The sequence below is a fragment of the Geotrypetes seraphini genome, chromosome 10 (genome assembly GCF_902459505.1).
Source record: "Geotrypetes seraphini chromosome 10, aGeoSer1.1, whole genome shotgun sequence".
Classification (NCBI taxonomy): domain Eukaryota; kingdom Metazoa; phylum Chordata; class Amphibia; order Gymnophiona; family Dermophiidae; genus Geotrypetes; species Geotrypetes seraphini.
In genome coordinates, this window is record NC_047093.1 from 52,663,225 (window position 1) to 52,683,416 (window position 20,192).

A 20,192-nucleotide genomic window follows, 5' to 3' on the forward strand; every position below is an offset into this window, starting at 1 on the left:
GTACAGTATGCTTTGTGTTTTTTTTTATTTTGTGGTTACCATTATGTATTAAGATTATATTGTGGTTACCATTATGTATTAAGATTATATTGTGTGTATATGAAAAATGGATGGAAGAAATTGCATTACAATTAGTACTATTATTATGGGGGTGGAGTCAGGGGCGGAGCTTGTATGGGTCTGGGGTGGAGCTTGGGCAGGGGTACTCATCGGTATTTGCTAGGCGTAGGGGGTACTTGGCTTGAAGAAATGAGAAACACTGGGATAGTAGACAGTACTGTTTTGTTGATTTCAAACTGGCTAAAGTGGTCAAGTATTCACATGATAAAGGGTCTGTACTGGGATCTTGTGAGACTGAGCACTTAAATGGCAGACTGTGGACTTTTTTCCTCCAGGAACTTCTCCAAATGTTTTTAAAAACCAGCTACATATGTTAATCACTCTTACCACATCCTTTGGTAATGCATTCCAGAGTTTAACTATTCTCTTGAGTGAAAAAAATATTTTCTCCTATTGGTTTTAAAAGTATCTTCCTGTAACTTCGAGTGTCCCCTTGTCTTTGTCATTTTTGATGGCGTAAATATTCATTATTTATCTATTCGGTTATTACTTTTAGGAACAAGAAAGGATTTGAGTTTCCATGATACCTTTTTTTTTCTTTGTATCAATAAATTTTTATTGAAAATAAACTTTGCAGTATAAAAGTATCATCATTACAAAGAGTAAACCACAGCAATAGAAGCAAACATTCCCCCCCTCACCCCCAATACAAATCATTACCATCCACCTCTCCAAAAAAACCCATCAGGGAGGACGAAAAGAGAAATCTCATAAACAATACAGTCCATGGGCTACTGCTACCAGTCTGCATACTAGACAACACAGCATATAACAACATACTATATATACTCGAATATAAACTGGGATTTTTGGGCCAAAAATGGGGGCCCAGGTTTATATTCGAGCCCACGCCCCCTCCCAGAATTTTTCAGGCCGCCACCAGGCTCTGCCCCCCTCCTCCCTGCCCAATCTTCATACCTCTGCCGATTCCTGGTGGAGGTGCAGCGGACAGCAGCAAGCTTTCTGAACTCCTTCCTGCTGCACCTCCACCAGGGATCGGCAGAGGGCTCACTGCATCTCCACCAGGAATTGACAGAAGTATGGGGACTGAGGGCAGAGCCTGGGAGGCAGGGTGCAGAGTCTGACAGGAGAAGGAAGGAAGGGTGCTGGGTGCAGAGCCTGATAGGGGAGGGAGGGAAGGAAGGAAGGAAGGAAGGATGCTGGGTGCAGTGCCTGACAGGGGAGGGAAGGAAGGGTGCTGGGTGCAGAGCCTGACAGGGGAGGCAGGGAAAGAAGGGTGCTGTGTGCAGAGCCTGACAGGGGAGGCATGGAAGGGAAGGGTGGTGGGTGCAGAGCCTGACGAGGGAGAGAGGGAAGGGCGCTGGGTTCAGTGCCTGACAGAGGAGGGAGGGAAGGGAAGGAAGGGGGCTGGGTGCAGAGCCTAACAGGGGAGGGAGGGAAGGGAGTTGGATGCAGAGCTTGGCAGGGAGGGGGCTGTGTGCAGAGCCTGACAGGGCAGAGCACTTGAATATTAAGCCGCCTGACTTTTATATTCGAGTCAACCATTTTTCCTCCTTTTGGGGGAGAAAAAGGGAGTCTCGACTTATATTTGGATCGACTTATATTCAAGTATATATGGTAATACTTCTGAACTCCCCGCCCCATTCCCCCCTCCCTCTGTATAGCCATCCAATTAAGCATATGTCCATCCCAGTAAGAATCAGTCCTAGAAGTATGCCCACAATCCCCAAACCCTCCCATAAATCCTAGCTGACATTCAACCATTTAATTTCCTGAAAAGCAATGACCAATCTTTCTGATGTACATTGCAATGTCCCTGCCGTGTAGCTGTCACATTCCATATGGATCAAATGTCTGACTTGAACTCTCCACTCTGCCTCTAATGGTACCATCCCCATTCTCCAATGGAGGGCAAGTAAACATTTAGCAGCAGATAGTCCCAGGCAGTCTTCTTTGCCACAACAGAGGCCACAAGTTCATTAATCCCAACAAGCAAGTTTGAGGGTTTTGTTGTACTGGATACCCCAGCCAAGTCGTCAAACTCCTAGTTATCATAACCCAGTAGGAGCCCACTAGAGGACATGACCACCAAATATGCATAAAGGTACCCCCCTCCCCGCCACATCTCCAGCATTTATTCAAAAGAGTAGAGTACATAGCTTGCAAACGTTCAGACATATAATACCATGTAGATACAATCTTATATGCATTTTCTTGAACCAGGACACACACGGATGCCTTCTGCACTTTAGGTGAAACCCAAATCCTCTTCCCATTTAACCCGAAAAGAATAATTAGGTTTATCTTGGCCCCTGAGATAAGAATAAGGAAAAGAGATAGGTCGCGTTTCCATGATACTTTAGTCATTGACTCTAATCCTGAGAGTAACAGCTAAGGCTGTGGCTGCTTTTAGCAGTGTCAGGAGTTTTGTCTCTTTTAGGGAAACTGATGGAGGGTTGTTTAGGTATGTTGCTGCCTTATGGCTAAATGAGAGTTGTAGAGTGTTCAATATCAGGCATGGGTAACCATTGATAAGAATGTGATATCAGGCATGAGCTTTAAGTGATTTGCTTTGTTTCAGTAATTGGCAGGGGCGGGGAACAAATCTCACGAATCCAGGCTGAGTCAGGCTGCAAGATCCAGATGGCACCAGGTAAGATCTACTGAATCTGAGCTGGGCTCTGACTAATTGCCCTGGCTCTCAGTCCATTATATTAATATGGCTTAATATTTTGTGAATGTAATAGACCATTAGGAGTCATTAAAGGACTTAGGTATACAGTGGAAACATATCATATCATTTCATTTACTTCTACTGTACCCAACATCTATAAATAAGATCGCCTAGTATACTAAACGCAAATAATCCCATGGGCCCCCAAATGCAAACCAGTCCTCTATGCAAATAAAGGAGCTGATGCAGACAGCTATCATCGGCAGCAGCATGTCTTGAATTTTTACAGCACTGCATATGTCTAGCAGCGCTATAGAAATAAGTAGTAGTAGTAGTAGTAGTAGTAAATTACGGTAACTCATGCATTAAACATCATTTCACAGCATATTAAAATACATGTTAAACAGGCTATTAGCTTCTCTGCATTGATGCGGGTCAGCTTATAACTTGTACACTGATCTCTACAGCACAAGAAATCTACTTCCAAGTCTGAGGCAGCATATAGAAGGGTTAGGGGGAGTTCCTGCTTCAAACTCCTGTCCCCATTAGCTTTCTGCATTATTCCCTGGTAGTCTAGTGTCCCCCTCCTTCCAATGCAAAACCTTACCACTCCCTCCCCAACATAATCAAAAAAACTCTGGCAACAAACCACCCCCCAATGAAAAAGAATTCCTGGTGTGTAGTGCTCCCCAGCCAGACCCCTCTTCCCCCTAATGGAAAAAAATCCCTAGTGTCTAATTAAGCCCCCTAACCAGACTCTCCCTTCCCCCTGGTGGAAAAAATCCCTGGCTTCTAGCTCACCCTTACCTTCCTACCAACTTCTTCCTGAGACACCTCCCCCAGATGTGTTCCTGAAAAGAGTATATCCAACAGTTGCTATCACTGCCATGTTTTGTACTGCATACAAGCATTGGACAGCTCGACATGGCTACAGTATTTAAGGACAGCAATGTGGGAGAAGAGCATCATCTAATCCCCCCCCTTCCTTACCCTGGGTCCTTGTCCAGCATGTTCCCCCTTATACTTCTGATACTTCTTTTGCGCTTCTTCCCAAACTGCTTCAAAGATACTCTTAGCTGGTGCAGAGCTATTCAGTAGAGGCTAGCACTGAAGCAATGCTGTCTCCCACCCTCCCTCAACTAAGGGGTGGAAGACAGCAGCACTTGAGTGTGGACCTCTATTGAACAGCTTCACACTGGCTTGGAGTACCTTTTAAGTGACCTGGGAAGATGTGCAACAGTGATTGTAGGGACAGCAGTAAGGGAAGCATACTTGAACAGAGGACTAGGGTAAGGAAGAAAAGATAAGTTGCTAGACCTGGGAGTGGGGTTAGGTAGAAGAGAAAAAATGCTTGACTTTAGGGATAAAGGGTTAGATTCACTAACCCTCCGATCCGTGGGCGATTGGAGGCAGGCCAACCGATTCGCCAACCATCTGCATACAAATGGGGGCGATCGGAGAAACACCCCCAATCGACTGCACGGATCGGATTGAGCCTCCTGTCACTGCTGTCAGGGCTCTGCCGGCTTTTTTTTTTTTTTTTTTGCTTTTTTTTAATAGGCCGCAAAACATCAGGCCTATTAAAAAAAAAAAAAAAAGCTTCCCCTGTGCTGCGCACCGCCCCCCCCCCCCCAATATGCTCATCCGAACCTGCACACACCCCTCCTCGACCAGACCGGCCCACCCCCTCCCCATACGAGACTTACACCCTAAATGGCGAGATCCTAGCAAGGACTGTTGCAGAACGGGACTTAGGGGTAATCATCACTGAAGACATGAAGACTGCCAATCAAGTGGAGTGGGCATCATCTAAGGCTAGGCAGTTCATAGGATGTATACGAGGGAGTTTCGTCAGCCGTAAGCCTGAAGTCATTATGCCGTTGTATAGATCCATGGTGAGGCCCCATCTGGAATACTGCGTACAATTCTGGAGGCCTCATTACCGCAAGGATGTACTGAGGCTTGAGTCAGTCCAGCGAATGGCCACCCGGATGGTCTCGGGACTCAAGGATCTCCCGTACGAGGAATGACTGGATAAATTACGGCTATACTCACTCGAGGAACGCAGAGAGAGGGGAGACATGATCGAGACGTTCAAATACCTCACGGGCCGTATCGAGGTAGAAGAAGATATCTTCTTTTTCAAAGGTTCGACAGCGACAGGACATCCATGGAAAATCAGGGGCGGGAAATTGCACGGCGACACCAGGAAATACTTTTTCACCGAAAGAGTGGTTGATCGCTGGAATAAACTTCCACTTCAGGTGATCGAAGCAAGCAGCGTGCCTGATTTTAAGAAGAAATGGGATCGTCACATGGGATCTCTGCACAGAGTTAAATAGGGGAGGGTCGTTAGGGTGGGCAGACTAGATGGGCCGCGGCCCTTATCTGCCGTCTTTTTCTATGTTTCTATTATCTTCGGGAGCAGGAGGGGTGCTCAGTCCCTCCTGCTCCAGGCTTCCTCCGAGGCCGGCTGGCTGACCAGGCAAGGCCCACCCCCTCCCTCGTACCTTGTATTATCTTCGGGAGCAGGAGGAGTGCTCAGTCCCTCCTGCCCCACGCCTCCTGTGCCACAAGTGTGGCCTTAGGCCACGCCCCGATGCATCATCAGATGCATGGGGAGGGGCCTGAGGCCCTTATTGGCTGAGGCACCTCAGGCTCCTCCCTTTGGAGGGACCTGGGGCACCTCAGCCAATCAGGGACTTCCTTAGGGAGGAGTCTAGGGAAGTCCCTGATTGGCCAAAACAATGGACAATCAGGGACTTCCTTAGGGAAGAGTCTAGGGAAGTCCCTGATTGGCCAAAACAATGGACAATCAGGGACTTCCTTAGACTCCTCCATAAGGAAGTCCCTGATTGATTGAGGTGCCCTAGGCCCCTGCAAATGGAGGAGCCCGAGGCGCCTCAACCAATCAGGGCCTTAGGCCCCTCCCTGTGCATCTGATGATGCATCGGGGTGTATCCTAAGGCCGCACTTGTGGCGGAGGAGTCATGAAGCAGGAGGGACTGAGCACTCCTCCTGCTCCCAATGATCTATTAAGGTACGGGGAGGGGGTGGGCCTTGCCCGGTCATCCTGCTGGCTTCGGAGGATTCCTGGAGCAGGAGGGACTGAGCCACCCCTCCTGCTCCCAACTTATAGGTACAAGAGAAGTGTCAGGCCAGGCCTAGCCCGACCAGGGGTGGGCCAGTCTGGTTGGGGTGGTGCGGTGGGCCGATCAGGGGGTGGGCTGGGACAGGGGGTGACTAATGTGCCTGTTGGGGGGGAAGGGGTGACGGTGGCAGGGCAGGTGGGAGTTTGCATCCCTCCTGCCGTATTCGCGCGGATGGGGAGGGCAGCATCGGGTGGTGGCAAGAGGGAGTGGGCATCTCTCCTGCTATTTGTGGGTCGCCGGGGGGAGGAACGCGTTTGTCGGGGGGGGGCCCTTGGTCATTTTTTGACAGGCCTACCTGTCTTTTCATTTTTTTTAAATGGGGCAGATATTTTGCGTGTGTAACACATGCAAAATATCTGTGCCATGGGGGAAAAAAAATGAATAAAACAGACAGGCAGTCCTGTCAAAAAACCTGCAGACCTGTCTTTAACTCAGTTACCAACAGGTCTGCAGCAGTCGGGTTTGCCATTAGTAAAACCCGATTCAAAATAGCCAAGCAATTGTTTTTGAATCAATCACTTAGCTATTTTGTATGGGATTTTGTTAATTTGCATGGGAGGATCGGGATCGCTACTGCCTTTAGTGAATGGGGTTGGAGGGAAATTTGGTCACAAAGGGCTCGCAAACCAATCGGTACATGATCGGTTTGCTTAGTGAATTTGGGCCAAAGTCTTGAGCCACTTGCAGAAGGGAGTGGTGCATGGCTGAAGGTTTGCCTGGAGCATCAGACACCCTTGAATCAGTCCTTATATAAACTGTTAAAATTATCCAATGAAGCTAGAATGTATGCTTGTACTATCACCCTAAATGTCTGTTAGTATAAGAAAGGCTTTAACTTTTTCATCTCAGCTTACACTTTGATGTGAATTCTTAGCAGCTCTGGTCACCTCATTTCAAAAAAGGACATAGCACTTCTAGAGAAGATCTATAAAGAGGCAGCAAAGGTAATTAGGAATATGGAATTAACTTCCTTACAAAGTGAGATTAAAAATCTCAAAATCTTTAAGTTGGAAAGGGAAAAAAAAAAAAATCTCCCATTTACAAGTATAGTTGCATTCCTAGGCAACTTAAAAGAGAACATAGATAAAATTTAGAACAGTACATAAAAAAATCAGTCTATTACTCCTTACCAGGGCCAATGTGTTAAACATGTAGAGGCTCAAATCCTACCAGCAGGCTGTATCTTCTTGAGCTTTGGGGGGGAGGGGTCTATAATACAGAGGTCCAGGGTAATTGCTTTGCAAGCACTCTGTTAACACTGGCACTACCCCTCATGCTAGTCATGTCTCCTGTGCTTTAAAAACCCCATGAAATAATACGGATTTCATCATCTTTCTGAAACTCATAAAATTAGTTTCTTGTTTATTTTCAAGATTCAGTTCTAACCATTAAAATTGGTCAAAGAAGATTCCAATAAACCCAGCAGATGATATGTTTGCAGTGCCTTCTCATCAGGCTGAGGGCAGCTGTGCATTTTCCCCCTTTATGATAAACTGCTATTTCCTGCTCCCTTACCTTGCTAACAAAACACTAAATTATTTATTTAAATTTTAGATTGACTTGCTTGTCTTCCTAAATCTAAGCTACAACATCAGGTATGGTTGGGTAGGTCTCTTCCCCAGAGGGCTTGCAATCTAGGTTTCTAGTACAACTCTATTCCTGAACCTGTGGGTAGTCAACCTCTTCTCGTGAGAACTCTTGTAGGGAGCTTCATTTGCATTCTTTACCTCTGGGCTTTTTAAAACCCTTACCTCTGGGCTGTCCTTCATCTGCTCAGCTTGTCTTTTCTGCTCGTGTTTATTTTTATTTAAATTCTTTTCTTTTTTTTTTTTTGTTAAGTTTGTGAGGCTTTGTGGGACAGCTATGGCTGCGGGAGAGTGCAGATTCTGAGGTCAAGGGTCTGCTTCCAAGGGGCAGACTGCTTTGCACCACTTGGACAGCATGCACTAACAGTTCTCGGACTCAGGGACTGTTCTCTTGGGAGAAAGGCTTGCCCCAGGTTCATCCACAGTGGGCTTGAGCGCAGGCTCGTGGCTCCATAATGGCTTTTTCCAGGATTGGGGCCAATTGCATTCCTCCTCCCTTTGCGTGCGCTTGATCCGGTGGGGGTTGATGTCTCTGGCCAGTGTGTTGTGCTCAAGAGGCAATTAGAAAGCATAAACAGTCCAGATTCCAGGCTTGTTGAGGTAGAAGTTCTCCCTGAAAGCTATTTACAGCTCCCATTCTTGCAGCTCCCAGCACACAGCATGGCACAGTGAGTAACAAGCTATCAGCCTGACAAACCAAATCAGGGGCCTCAAAATCAATTTTGCCATCCAAAATTGCTATTTATTTTTTAATTTTTCAGTGTAGCTCCCCCGGACCATTTTGGGTGCTAAAATTGCTGCCGCAGTGGCCATTTGAATTTAAATGCCTCTAGCTACCTCAAAGCACCTCACTTTTGCTAAAAAAAACAAACAAGTGGAATGAACTCAGGCCTGGATTCGGATTCATGCCCATTTGTGGTGAAAGGTAGTCTGAGGAGCATCCGTGTTCCACATGTCATAAAGGAGTCAATGACTTACACCTCTCATATCCCTTGGGTGGGGGGGAGAGTGTTAGTACCCAGTCAGTCTGAGGAATAGGAAAAAAGCCCATATTTGATCCGTGGAGCAGCGCATGTGCATCCTCGGTGAAATGCAGCCATGATATGGTGGGAAAACCCTAAAAAGGAGTTAAACAGCATCCACAGGGGCCATTTGGATGTCACGGGCAGGGGTTTCCCTTTGAATTTATTAAAATGATGATTCAGGTTTATATAATTAACAAAGGCCACATGGCACCCTCTGGAATTGTGGCCCTGCTGGAATTGCACCCTCTGGAATTGCTATTCCACCCCCCTCAAGAGCACAGTTCCCCAGCAATAGTGCCATGCATAGGTCGGGGATACTTGGTCAGATGATGAAGCGGACAATAATGGTTCTGTTTTAATGTCTTTGCTCTCCCAGTCAGGGTCCTCCATAGTAGGAGATGCTGCTCTATCCCTGGGAGGGTCGGACCCAGATTTGGGGGAGGCTTTGGACCTTAGCAAATACCTAACTATGCGCAGGCTGTTTAAACTATGCGCAGGCTGTTTAAACTATGCGCAGGCTGTTTCCCTCCAGGAATTGAAGCTAGAAGCTTCTCAGTCCTCTGCCACACAGTGCTCACTTAGGAGCAGCACCAAGGCATAGACCTCTTGCTTTTCCTCAAATCAAGACATTACGAAAATGCTTATGGATCATTGGGAGGTTCAGGAGGGGCCTCTTTGGGTGGTCAGAGCTCTATCCAATGAATGCTGCATTTAACCAGGTTTTTATTCCACCAAAGGTCAATTCACTGGTAACATAGGTTACAAAAAGTACCACCTTTTCCAGTGAAGGCGGTGTGGTATTGAAGGATGCCTAGGACTGCAGATTAGATTTTGTGCACAAAAAGCTCTTTGAGGCTGCAGCCTCAAGATTAAAAGCAGTTGCGGCAGCATCCTTTGTTCCCCGAGCTTGCCATTTAAGTTGCACCACGATCTGGACACTATCATAGACAAAGCACTTCAGTTTTTAATGACTGGCATGTACTACGTGGCTGATACTCTGCATAAACTTTTCAGAGTCATGAGAAAGATGTTGGCTTACTCCATTTCCATCCGCAGGATGCTATGGATGAGACGGTGGGCAGGGGATTCCTCCTTGAAGGTGGCCCTGAGCAAATTGCTGTTCAAGGGCCAGTTACTGGGAGAGGCCTAATCTTAATGGCCAGTGTGCAGGACTATAAGCCAAAATCATTGTCCCTAGAGGGTCAGGTCGAGGAAATTTTCAGACCTCCAGATGCTATTGCCAGTTCTCAGGAGGGCCTTCGGATCAGAGATTGTTCAGACCTCTAGACAAAGATTTGGAGGGGCCAAGTGCCCTCAATTTTCAGGATCCCTCTCCGCCACAGCTCCAAAGAAGCAGTTATGATGCCACACTCAGCCGATCCTCCACGCATCAGAGGGAGGTTGATGGCCTATTTGGGAGTGTGGGCGAATACCACCACAGATCGCTGGATGCTGGACATTATATGGGAGGGGTACAACCTAAAGTTCTTTCATTCCCTTCCTTCCTGGCAGGGAAGCCAAAAAAAGTAGCCAAAGTCAGAGTGACAGTGCAAAGATTGCTACATCTGGAAGCCATAGAGCCTATACCAGAGAAAGACTCGGGCTATGGCAGATACTAGATATATTTTATTGTGCCCAATTGAGGCTCCGAAGACTAGAGGCCGATTCTAGACCTCAAAGTGGTGAATACGACCCTCAAGATATCTCGTTTCCAAATGGAAACGATGAGGTTGGTGATTGTATCTGTGGTGCCAGGGGAGTTTCTTGTCTCCCTGGATTTGATGGAGGCCTATCTACACATTTCCATTTTTTCCAGATCACAGGAAGTATTTGCAGTTCCATGTGTTAGAGCAACACTTCCAATTCACAGCTTTTGCCCTTTGTGCTGGCCAAGGTAACCACGGATCTTCACCAAAGTAATGGTGGTGGTTGCAGGATGAGCAACAAATCCATCTGCAAATCAGAGCCCATTCCGAATCCAAGGGCAAACTAGTAATTTACCGAATGATTCAAATTGCTGCAGAAGTTTAGCTGGGTAGTCAACTTCTGGAAGAGCCACCTAGAACTAACACAGAATCTGGAATACCTGGGAGTCCAGTTCGAGATGGGGGAAAATAAAATATTCCTTCTGAATGCCCACAGAGAAAAGCTTCTGCATTAGATACGGGAGTTTCAGAGCAAGCCCATTCTGATGGCCTGGCAGTACTTGCAGGTTCTGGGGTCAATGGTTGCGACCATGAACATAGTCCCCTGGGCAAGGGCGTACTTAACATCTACTCCAAGAGGTTCTCCTTTCCCAATGGTGCCCACAGATGGATCCACTGCACCAGCAGTTTCCTTAGACAGCAGAAGCTTGTCACATTCTGGTCTCATGGTAGAATCCTCTCTCTCTCTCTCTCTCACCAGAGGAGTTCCCCTCCACATCCTGATGAGGAACGCCAGCCTTTATGGCTGAGGAGTACATTGCGAGAAACATTCAGTTCAGGGACGCTGGTCCCCATCCCAGAAGGAAGTGATCAACTACTTGGAATTTTGGTTCAGCCACCTAGTGTTCCTTGAGTTAGGGAGCGCCTTACAGAACAAAGCAGATCTTACTATCAAGATGATGGTTTTGGTGGCGATTATCTCCGCCCAGAGAGTGTTGGAACTTCAGGCTTTGTCCTGCAGAGATCCTTTTCCTAGGATTATGAATCCACACGTGATCTTGCACACAGTCCCATTTTTCTTGCCAAAAGTGATTTCTAGCTTTCACATCAACCAGGAAGTATGCTTGCCTGCCTACACACCTTCTGGTTTGAGTAAGCATGATCAGGTGTCAAAATCATTGGATGTGCGCAGATTCTTACTGTGGTATTTAGAATGAATGAATTTCAATTGTCAGATCATCTGTTTGTGTTGGCTGGAACAACCTGTAAAGGTCAGCCGGCATCTAAAGAAACAATTTCAAGATGGATCCGTATGGCCATTTCTTCCACCTATAACGGAAATGGAAAGCGTTTGTCTATATCTGTGAAGGCACATTTCACGAGAGGCGTTGCTTCCTAGTGGGTGGAATCCTCTGTGGTTTCACCAGAAGAGATCTCACTTGGTCTTCTCTACATACATTCACAATGTTTTACAGAGTAGACATGGCAGCCAAAGAGGATCTCCACATTTGGATTCAAACAGGATCTCCACATTTGGATTCTGGCGGCAGGCTCATCTGTTTTACCCTAAACTTGAGGAACTGTTTTGTTGTGTCCCACAGGTTCAGGAAAAGTGTGTCTGTCGTACTAGAATGAAAGATTAGTTAATTACTTTGATAATCTTCTTTCTAGTAGTCATATGCTCTATTCCTGAAGCCTGCCCTGTCAGCTGTGAATTTATCGAATCTAATCTACAATTTGTGAGTTGCTCTATACCTAAATAGGTTCAAGGCGATGTACAATTTGGGTGTTAAGCAAACAGATAATGGAAAAAGGAGAAAGGGGACATTAACCAGGAAGAAGAGAGGGAGAGGTGAAGAGACCTCTGCGCGGAAGCAAAGAGGAGATATTTGAAGTATGATTTACATTGGATAAGCATTGAGGAGATATTAGAAATACAGTTTACATTGGAATGGGGAAAAGATCTTTTGAGTTCGAACAAGCTGTTGATTGTCAGTGGAGTATATTGTCTCGAAGAGAAGAGTCTTTAGTTTCTTTTGAAATCCAAGATAGCAGGATTCCATTTTGTTGATTGTTAGGAGACTGTTTCAGGTTTTTGTGCCGATGTAGGTGATGAGCGAATTGAATCTGCGCTTGTACTTTATTCTTTTAGGGCAGTGCCCTGCAAACTTTCTCGAGCCGCAGTAGTGGCCATGGCTCGAGGCACCTGGAAATGCATGGAAATCGCCATGATGACATAACTCGCATGTGTGACATCATCATGTCAATGTCCGCATGTGTGTGAAGGCTCTCCAGGCACAGGCCCCGAGATGCCAGTGGGGGGTGCCAGAAGGGAAGAGGGCCAGAGAGAAGGATAGGTGCTGGTGCCCACTGATTGCCTACAGGACGTGCCTCTCACCACGAGAGGCACGTCCTGTAGGCAGTCAGTTGGCACCAGTGCCTCTCCTCCTCCCCAGTGTACTGCAGCACACCTGAAATCTCAGGAGGCACACTAATGTGCCTTGACATACAGTTTTAGATACACTGCTTTAGAAGATGGGAGTAGCATTATCCTTTAGTTCTAAAGATATGTTTACATCATCTATAATGACTAGCCGTGTAAATTGATGAAAAGGCTTATGAGAGGTTCAACTGAGCTTGCATGCAAGGTGTGATATATTATGCATAACAAACTGTGAGGTTTTGAAATAATTTCTTGTAATTTGGTGTCGTTTGATGATCGTGGCCCAGGAGGGCAGTAGACTAGTAAAATACCAATGCTGCTAGAATAAATGCTGGCTTTATCTTCCAGCTTGCATGCCATATATTCAATGTCGGGTAGGATTGAGGAGTCAGTTAAGGTGATGATGAAGAAGCTTTTATAGATTATGACCAGACAGCCTCCTCATTTTCCTGGTCTAGGTGTTTGCATAATACTATAACCTGTGGGCAGAGCTGGGTCAATTCTGGGCTGGCTTTGTCCCTGAACCAGGTTTCCAAGAAGAAGGCAAGGCCTAGGTTGTTGGTAGTTATTAGTTTGTTCAGTAGTACCACCGATCTGGCATTGATGTAGGTGATGGTATAGGGATAGCTACACTTTTGTATGCATGTTGGTGAGTTGTGAGGATGTGTTTCAGGTTTGGGAGGGGTTTTTATTGGGAGATCTGGGTTTCTTTTTGTATGTGGGATGGAAGTGTGAGTTAGGGTGGACTGGTCTGTGAAGTGTGGATTTGTTTGCCAGGGGGTTTCATAGTGTCTAAGTATGTTGTAGTTAGGGAACCATGCAGGGAAGGTTCTGCTGACAGGTTGAATTAGCTTGGCTACTGTTAGGCTGGAAAGGGTTAGGAAGAGAATGAGAAGCGTATGGAGTCCCTTCATTGCTGTGTGGTGACGAGTCAAAACTGCACGAGACAATCACATGCGGACAATTGAGGGCAGACAATCACATGCAGGACGTCAGTGCGCTGGATTCAAAACACTATTTTACAGTGGTCCGAGGGGGTGTGGGGGGAACCCCCCACTTTACTTAGAACTGTTGGGGTGGGGGGAGCCATTTTTGCATTGACTGTGAAAGTTGTGGAGGATTGCACTGGGGTCATGGTGGATTGCCTTTGATGCAGGAAGTTTTTCACCCCTGACGCAGCAAGAGCGAAACAGAGATTCCCCCGTCGGGTGGGCTGCTTATCCATGAGACCTGGGTAGTGGGGCTTGTGAATAAGCCTGATTGGAGACAGCTGGAACTTCATGGACAGCTAAGTTTTTCTTTTTTCCTTGCTCAAGTTGCAGTATTTCTGACTGCCTCTGGACTGCAATCCTTTTTCAAACAATGTTTGTATGTGAGATTTTGGCGTGCTGGATGTGAGATTTTTTGGGGGGCTGCTACTGTGCCTCATTTTTTCACCACTGTTTTTGATATAGTGAAGACACATAAGTGGAGTTTATTTTAGCCGTATGAAGCTTAACTGAAGCTTTTTCTCCACTTTTTTTTCTCTGTCTTATTTTTTTCAGACTGTGGGTGTATGTGTGATGTGTGGGTGGCCTTGCAGTGTCCCATAAGACCCTTGAATGTTCTATTTAGGGTGCATTTTGAGATAAATGGTGATTATTTGTGTCCCTATCCTAAGTTAGTTTGGAGTGGGGGGAAACCCCCCCATTACAGAGGAAACTAAACTAAACTAAGCCTTAGGTTTATATACCGCATCTTCTCCACTGAAGTGGAGCTCGACACGGTTTACAGAGTTTAAAAAATATGGGAAGAGAGAAGAGAAAGAGTTTACAAAGCATAAAAAGAGGGGATGTAATCAGGAGAAGAGATTATTATATGCTAGAGAAAAGCCAGGTTTTCAGTTGTTTTCGGAATAGTTGGAGGGAGTCCAGGTTCCGCAGCGGGACAGTGAGGTCGTTCCAGAGGCCGGTGATTTTAGAGAGGAGGGATCTACCCAGTTTACCTGCGTGGAGGATGCCGTGTAGAGAGGGGAAGGATAGTTTATGTCTGTGGGCAGATCTGGTGGTAGTTGGTGTCGGGGCGAGGAAGGATAGAGGGATTAGGGGCGGAAGGATGCCGTGAATGATCTTGAAAGCCAGGCAGGAGCATTTGAAATGAATTCTGGAAAGTACTGGGAGCCAGTGAAGATTGGTAAGTAGAGGGGAGACGTGGTCATATTTGCGTTTAGCAAAAATCAGCTTAGCCGCAGTGTTCTGGATAAGCTGGAGTCTGCGAAGAGTTTTTTTCGTTAGGCCTAACTGTAATTTTTCCCTAGAAAAGAGGGAAAAGGCTGTTTCCTTTATAATGGGGGGTTCCCCCCGCCCAACACCACCACCCCAACGGGAATGCCAATATTTCTTAGTAAAGTGGGGGGTTCCACAGACACACACTCTTGGACCGCTGTAAAATAGTGTTTGAATCCAGTGTGCTGACGTCCTGCGCGCGATTGTCTGCCTCAATTGTCCGCGCGGTTTCGTCTATGTATCTGGCTGTAGTGTACTCTATGGAGTCTGTTGAGGCAGTAGGGGGCATTGGTTGGACTGGTTGTTGGGCTACCTTGCTAGTATAGGATTTTCGGTGGCAGAATTTTGAGTTCTGTCTTTTTCTTGGGGAGGTGTCTTGGGGATGGTGTTTCTTGGGGGATGCTGTTCCTGTACAGTCCTCTTCAGTCCGCACAAAGGGCCCTTTTGGCGGGGCCTGCTAGCAGGAGGGGCCCACCTATCTGTTGACCCTTTAAAGGGCTGAGGATCAGCCGGGCTCTGTCTGGGGGCGGAGCAAAAAGCCCCAAAGCTGGTGGTGTAGGGAGGGAAGATGGTGGTTCCCTTCCTCCTTACCCTGTCGGCTGGAAAACTCAAACAGTGCTCCTTTGATGGCCCTTTAAAGGGCTGAAGATCCGCCAGGCAGAGCAAAAGCCTGAAGCTGGGTCCGCGGGGCAGGGAAGGAAGATGATGGTTCTATTCCCCCTTACCCTGCTGGCTGGAATTCACCTGTTTCCTGCCTCAATAAGACCTGACAATTCAGACATTTTGTTTCTTCGGTCCAGCCTTGACAAGAATAGTGGCAGTAGCTACTGCATTGAAGTATCCAGGGAGTATCTATACATATCTCCCACACGCTTAGTGTAGGTCACGCTCAAGTTGGTGGCTTGTTTGTTTTTCACCTTGTTATGTATTTCAAATGTTTGGTTATCTGTTATATGTTTGCTGATGTGTTTCATGATATGAGCAGAACAGACATGTTTCTCTGGGAGATGCCCTGTACCCTCCCTCTTCTGTTTACTCTCCAGAGTTGACTGCTTAGTTATGCACTGAGGAGTTGAAGGACAGCCCATAGGTAGGGGAGGAGGTGCAAAAAGAATGCAAATGAAGCTCCCTACAAGAGTTTCCCCGTAAGAAGAGGTTGATTACCCACAAGTTCAGGAATAGAGTGTACGTTTACTAGAAAGAAGATTATTGAGGTAAGAACCTAATCTTTCATTTTGAGGCAATTGAGGATGACCTCATAAGAAATGGGATTTGAATCCTGACTTCCATGGTTCTCAGTCTGCAGCTGTATTTCTTCCTTGAGATGTGAGGCTGTATGATGAGGTGTGCTCCAGTTCATTACATTCACCTGCTCTTTTTTTGGTTACAGACGGTGGTGGGATGCCAGAGAGACCCTGTATGCTGACTGGAACCTCTGAGAGCATAGAGTAAGTTTCTTACATTTTATACCTGATCTCTCTCTGCTCCTCCATCCCCCATGAGAATTACCTGATCTTTACAGTGTATGTGAAAAATTGCAAAGGGACTTGGACAAATTGGGAGAATGGGCAGAGAGATGGCAGATGAAGTTCAATGTTGAGAAATGTAAAGTATTGCATGTGGGAATCAGAAACCCGAGGCACAGCTATACGATGGGAGGGATGTTATTGAATGAGAGTACCCAAGAAAGGGACTTGGGGGTAATGGTGGACATGACAATGAAGCCGACGGCACAGTGCGTAGCGGCCGCCAAGAGAGCGAATAAAATGCTGGGGATAATCAAGAAGGGTATTACAACAAGAACGAAAGAAGTTATCCTGCCGCTGTACCGGGCAATGGTGCGTCCGCATCTTGAGTACTGCGTCCAGTATTGGTCACCATACCTTAAGAAGGATATGGTGTTACTCGAGAGAGTTCAGAGGAGAGCGACAAGACTGATTAAGGGGATGGAAAACCTTTCATACGCTGAGAGATTGGAGAAACTGGGTCTCTTTTCCCTGGAGAAGAGAAGACTTAGAGGGGATATGATAGAGACTTACAAGATCATGAAGGGCATAGAGAGAGTAGAGAGGGACAGATTCTTCAAACTTTCAGAACATAAAAAAACAAGAGGGCATTCGGAAAAGTTGAAAGGGGACAGATTCAAAACAAATGCTAGGAAGTTCTTCTTTACCCAACGTGTGGTGGACACCTGGAATGCGCTTCCAGAGGACGTTATAGGGCAGCGAACGGTACTGGGGTTTAAGAAAGGATTGGACAATTTCCTGCTGGAAAAGGGGATAGAGGGGTATAGATAAAAGATTACTGCACAGGTCCTGGACCTGATGGGCCGCCGCGTGAGCGGACTGCTGGGCGCGATGGACCTTAGGTCTGACCCAGCGGAGGCATTTCTTATGTTCTTATGTTCTTATATGCAGCAAAGTAGTCAAAATAAGCTGGAGAGCAAAAGGTGGAATGAAACTCAGCCACTTCATGGTGCTACAGAGGCAGAGATGGAATTCATACCTTGGTCTCTGCTTTCACACAGTTCTATGCTTTTACTACTAGGCCCCAAAGAGCCCTTGCCTGAGGTACCTAAGGCATAGGAGTTTAATCCCCAGGAACAAAGCTTATAATGTACTACCTCTGTGCTCTTCAGCTGTTTCCAGTCTGTTCTCAGAGCCACTTCCTGGAACCAGAGCTCAGCCTCACTACAGATATATGGATTCACTCTGCTTCCATTATCTCAGGAGATTTTCAAAACTCCTCAATTCTGCCAGGCTGCTGTGAGCACAGAAGCCATAATAAGCATATATAAGGCAGCACTCCATTTAGGTTATTTCAAAGCATTTGCTTTTTTTTTTTTTTTTTAAACAAGAGAACAGGAGTAACTCATGAGCAAAACCAAAGAAAGTGTGGCTGAAAAACATTCTATTTTAAAAATCATATTTTGAATAGAACAGTTGTTGACTTGGATGGTACTAGTGTTGTATTCTCACACATGTAACATTCTCCGTTAAAGTAGTACATCCTTTGCACTACCTTAACATTGGGCTTTTAAAAGAAAAACAAGCAGAGTGTAGATACAGTGGAAGAATAGGAGAATTTTGATGCTTAGGTAACTGAAGTCTCATCTCATGACATATCTGAGATGTCATGCATGCTAATCATGCTACAGCTTGCCTATATCGAATGACCCCAGAACATGTTAGGTATTACTTAGGTCAGTGGGATCAAAATCCACTACTTGGATATTTTTCTCATCTTTCCATGGTAAATAAAATGTTTAATAAACAGAAAATCCTAATTTATCACCAGTACTTCCTATACTGGTGTAGCGCAGATTTCTTTCCTTCAGTTAGTACAATTTTACTGATGTACTGTGGACTAATGAAATGCAAGGTGTTTAATATATTAAGCTTGGCTATATAGAACAATAGGCCCAGATATTCAGTCCTTAATAAAAAGGTATCATTAAAAAGTAGGTGGTAACGAAAATCAAAATGATTAGTAGGACCAGCAGTTGTGTCCTTAATACATAGCATCCCGGTTAGATCAATTCTCTTGTCTTTGTGCTGTTGCTAATAGACTCTTCTCTCCTATATATTTTCTGGCAAGAGATTATGCGGTTCATAGACAGTAACGCGGAAGACAAAGGCGCGCGCCGACAACTGAGCGCAAGACGGAGGCACGCGCCAAAGAAAAAGACTGTTTTTAGGGGCTGTGATGGGGGGTTTTGCTGGGGAGCCCCCCCCCCCCACTTTACTTAATACAGATCGTGGCGGCGTTGTGGGGGGTTTGGGGGGTTGTAACCCCCCACATTTTAGTGAAAACGTAACTTTTTCCCTAAAAACAGGGAAAAAGTGAAGTTTTCAGTAAAATGTGGGGAGTTACAACCCCCCACAACACGGCGCGATCTGTATAAAGTAAAGTGGGGGGGTTCCCCCCCACACCCCCCGTCGTAGCCCCTAAAAACAGTCTTTTTCTTCGGCGCACGCCTCCGCGCTGCGCTCAGTTGTCTGCTCGCGCCTTTGTCCCGGCGCGCTTTTGACCTGACACCGATTATGCTGTTTGACCATTGCCAGTCTTACACATGTCATGACATTAGTCTCATACCAGATGCCCGTATAGCTTTATTTTATTGTTAGGTTACACACTCTGTATGTAGATCATAGTTTTTGTGTTTACCAGTATTTACTTTCCATCCTAAAGACAGGCAAAGCGTCTCTTGGGACAGATTGTAGATCGCTGTCGGAATGGGCCTGGTTTCCTGCACAGTGACATGGACAGCAACTGCACAATCCAGGAAATATTAATTCCAGCATCCAAAGTGGGCTTGGTGATAGGCAAAGGAGGAGAGACAATCAAACAGCTTCAGGTACTGCTCCTGCTCACTCAGCAGGGACCAAGCCCTTTGAGGTCCAGGTCCATGTCTTGCTGCAGCTTTATAATAAGATTCATTAAAGCCTCCAAGCAACGTTGCTTTCATTTTTCAGCAATTATAGGCAAGCCTGTTATGTATAGTAGAGGAAGATGTGAGAGGACCAGAACTGTTATTTGCCTGCATAAGGGGATGATTTTAGGGCAGGAGGGTGCTACCACTTTGTTCTCACATCTGGACAGAGAGATTGTATTGGCAGCAACATTTCAGCACTCTAGGGTTGAATATTGGAGCAGCGTTTAATAGTCAAGCCTTGGCAAATTTTATAACAATCTAAAAGCCAGCCACTGAGATCTCTTGTCACTGTGTTTTCCAATCCAGGCCCCTCTTCTACCACCCTACCCCCACACAAAAGAAAGGTGTACCACAGATCATTTAGGACCTGATTTACTAAGATTGTTTTCCCATTTAGCGAAAATAAAGCTTGATAAAGAAGGCTTTAATGTGCCATTATGCATTACTAGAGGAAGCAGCCCCCTCACACCTCCACTAATAAGCATGTTGTATCGGGTCACGTGATATCAAGCTGCTGAGCGGACATTGATGGTATGAGCTCCTGAGCCTCCTCTCTGTTTTCATTTTATTTTCCCTGGCAAACTGCATTTAAATTACTATGGAGCTGCCCAGCAGTATCTCAAGATCCAACATACCCTTTCAGACCAGGAGTTTCTACCTCATGTCATCTAAAGTACCCTGATGTGGAGGAGATTGGGCCTGTGCTGGAAATTCTAAAATGGCAGAAGGCAATTCAGCCCTGTAGCCCTCTATCAGTTCAACATGGGTGGCTGAGGTGGTCCACGAGGTGCAGTCGATTCTAGAGGGCTCCCTTACCACCAAACTACAACTGATAGTGGATAAATTGGATGCAGTGGACAATCATCTAGAGACTATGCACGGTGGC

General features: G+C 46.0%; 1 protein-coding gene across 9 annotated transcripts in view; it reads left to right on the forward strand.

The window, feature by feature from the left end:
• FUBP3 (far upstream element binding protein 3) overlaps window positions 1-20,192 on the forward strand; it is a 137,730-nt gene that overhangs the window by 77,889 nt on the left and 39,649 nt on the right. For 6 of the 9 annotated variants that reach the window (XM_033961007.1, XM_033961002.1, XM_033961003.1 and 3 more), the window contains 3 exons: window positions 2,663-2,734; window positions 16,262-16,319; window positions 19,063-19,228. In XM_033961007.1, coding sequence (XP_033816898.1) covers window positions 2,663-2,734; window positions 16,262-16,319; window positions 19,063-19,228 — 296 coding nt within the window. The remainder of the gene's footprint in view (window positions 1-2,662; window positions 2,735-16,261; window positions 16,320-19,062; window positions 19,229-20,192) is intronic. The other 3 variants (XM_033961006.1, XM_033961010.1, XM_033961009.1) reach the window with 1 other exon arrangement.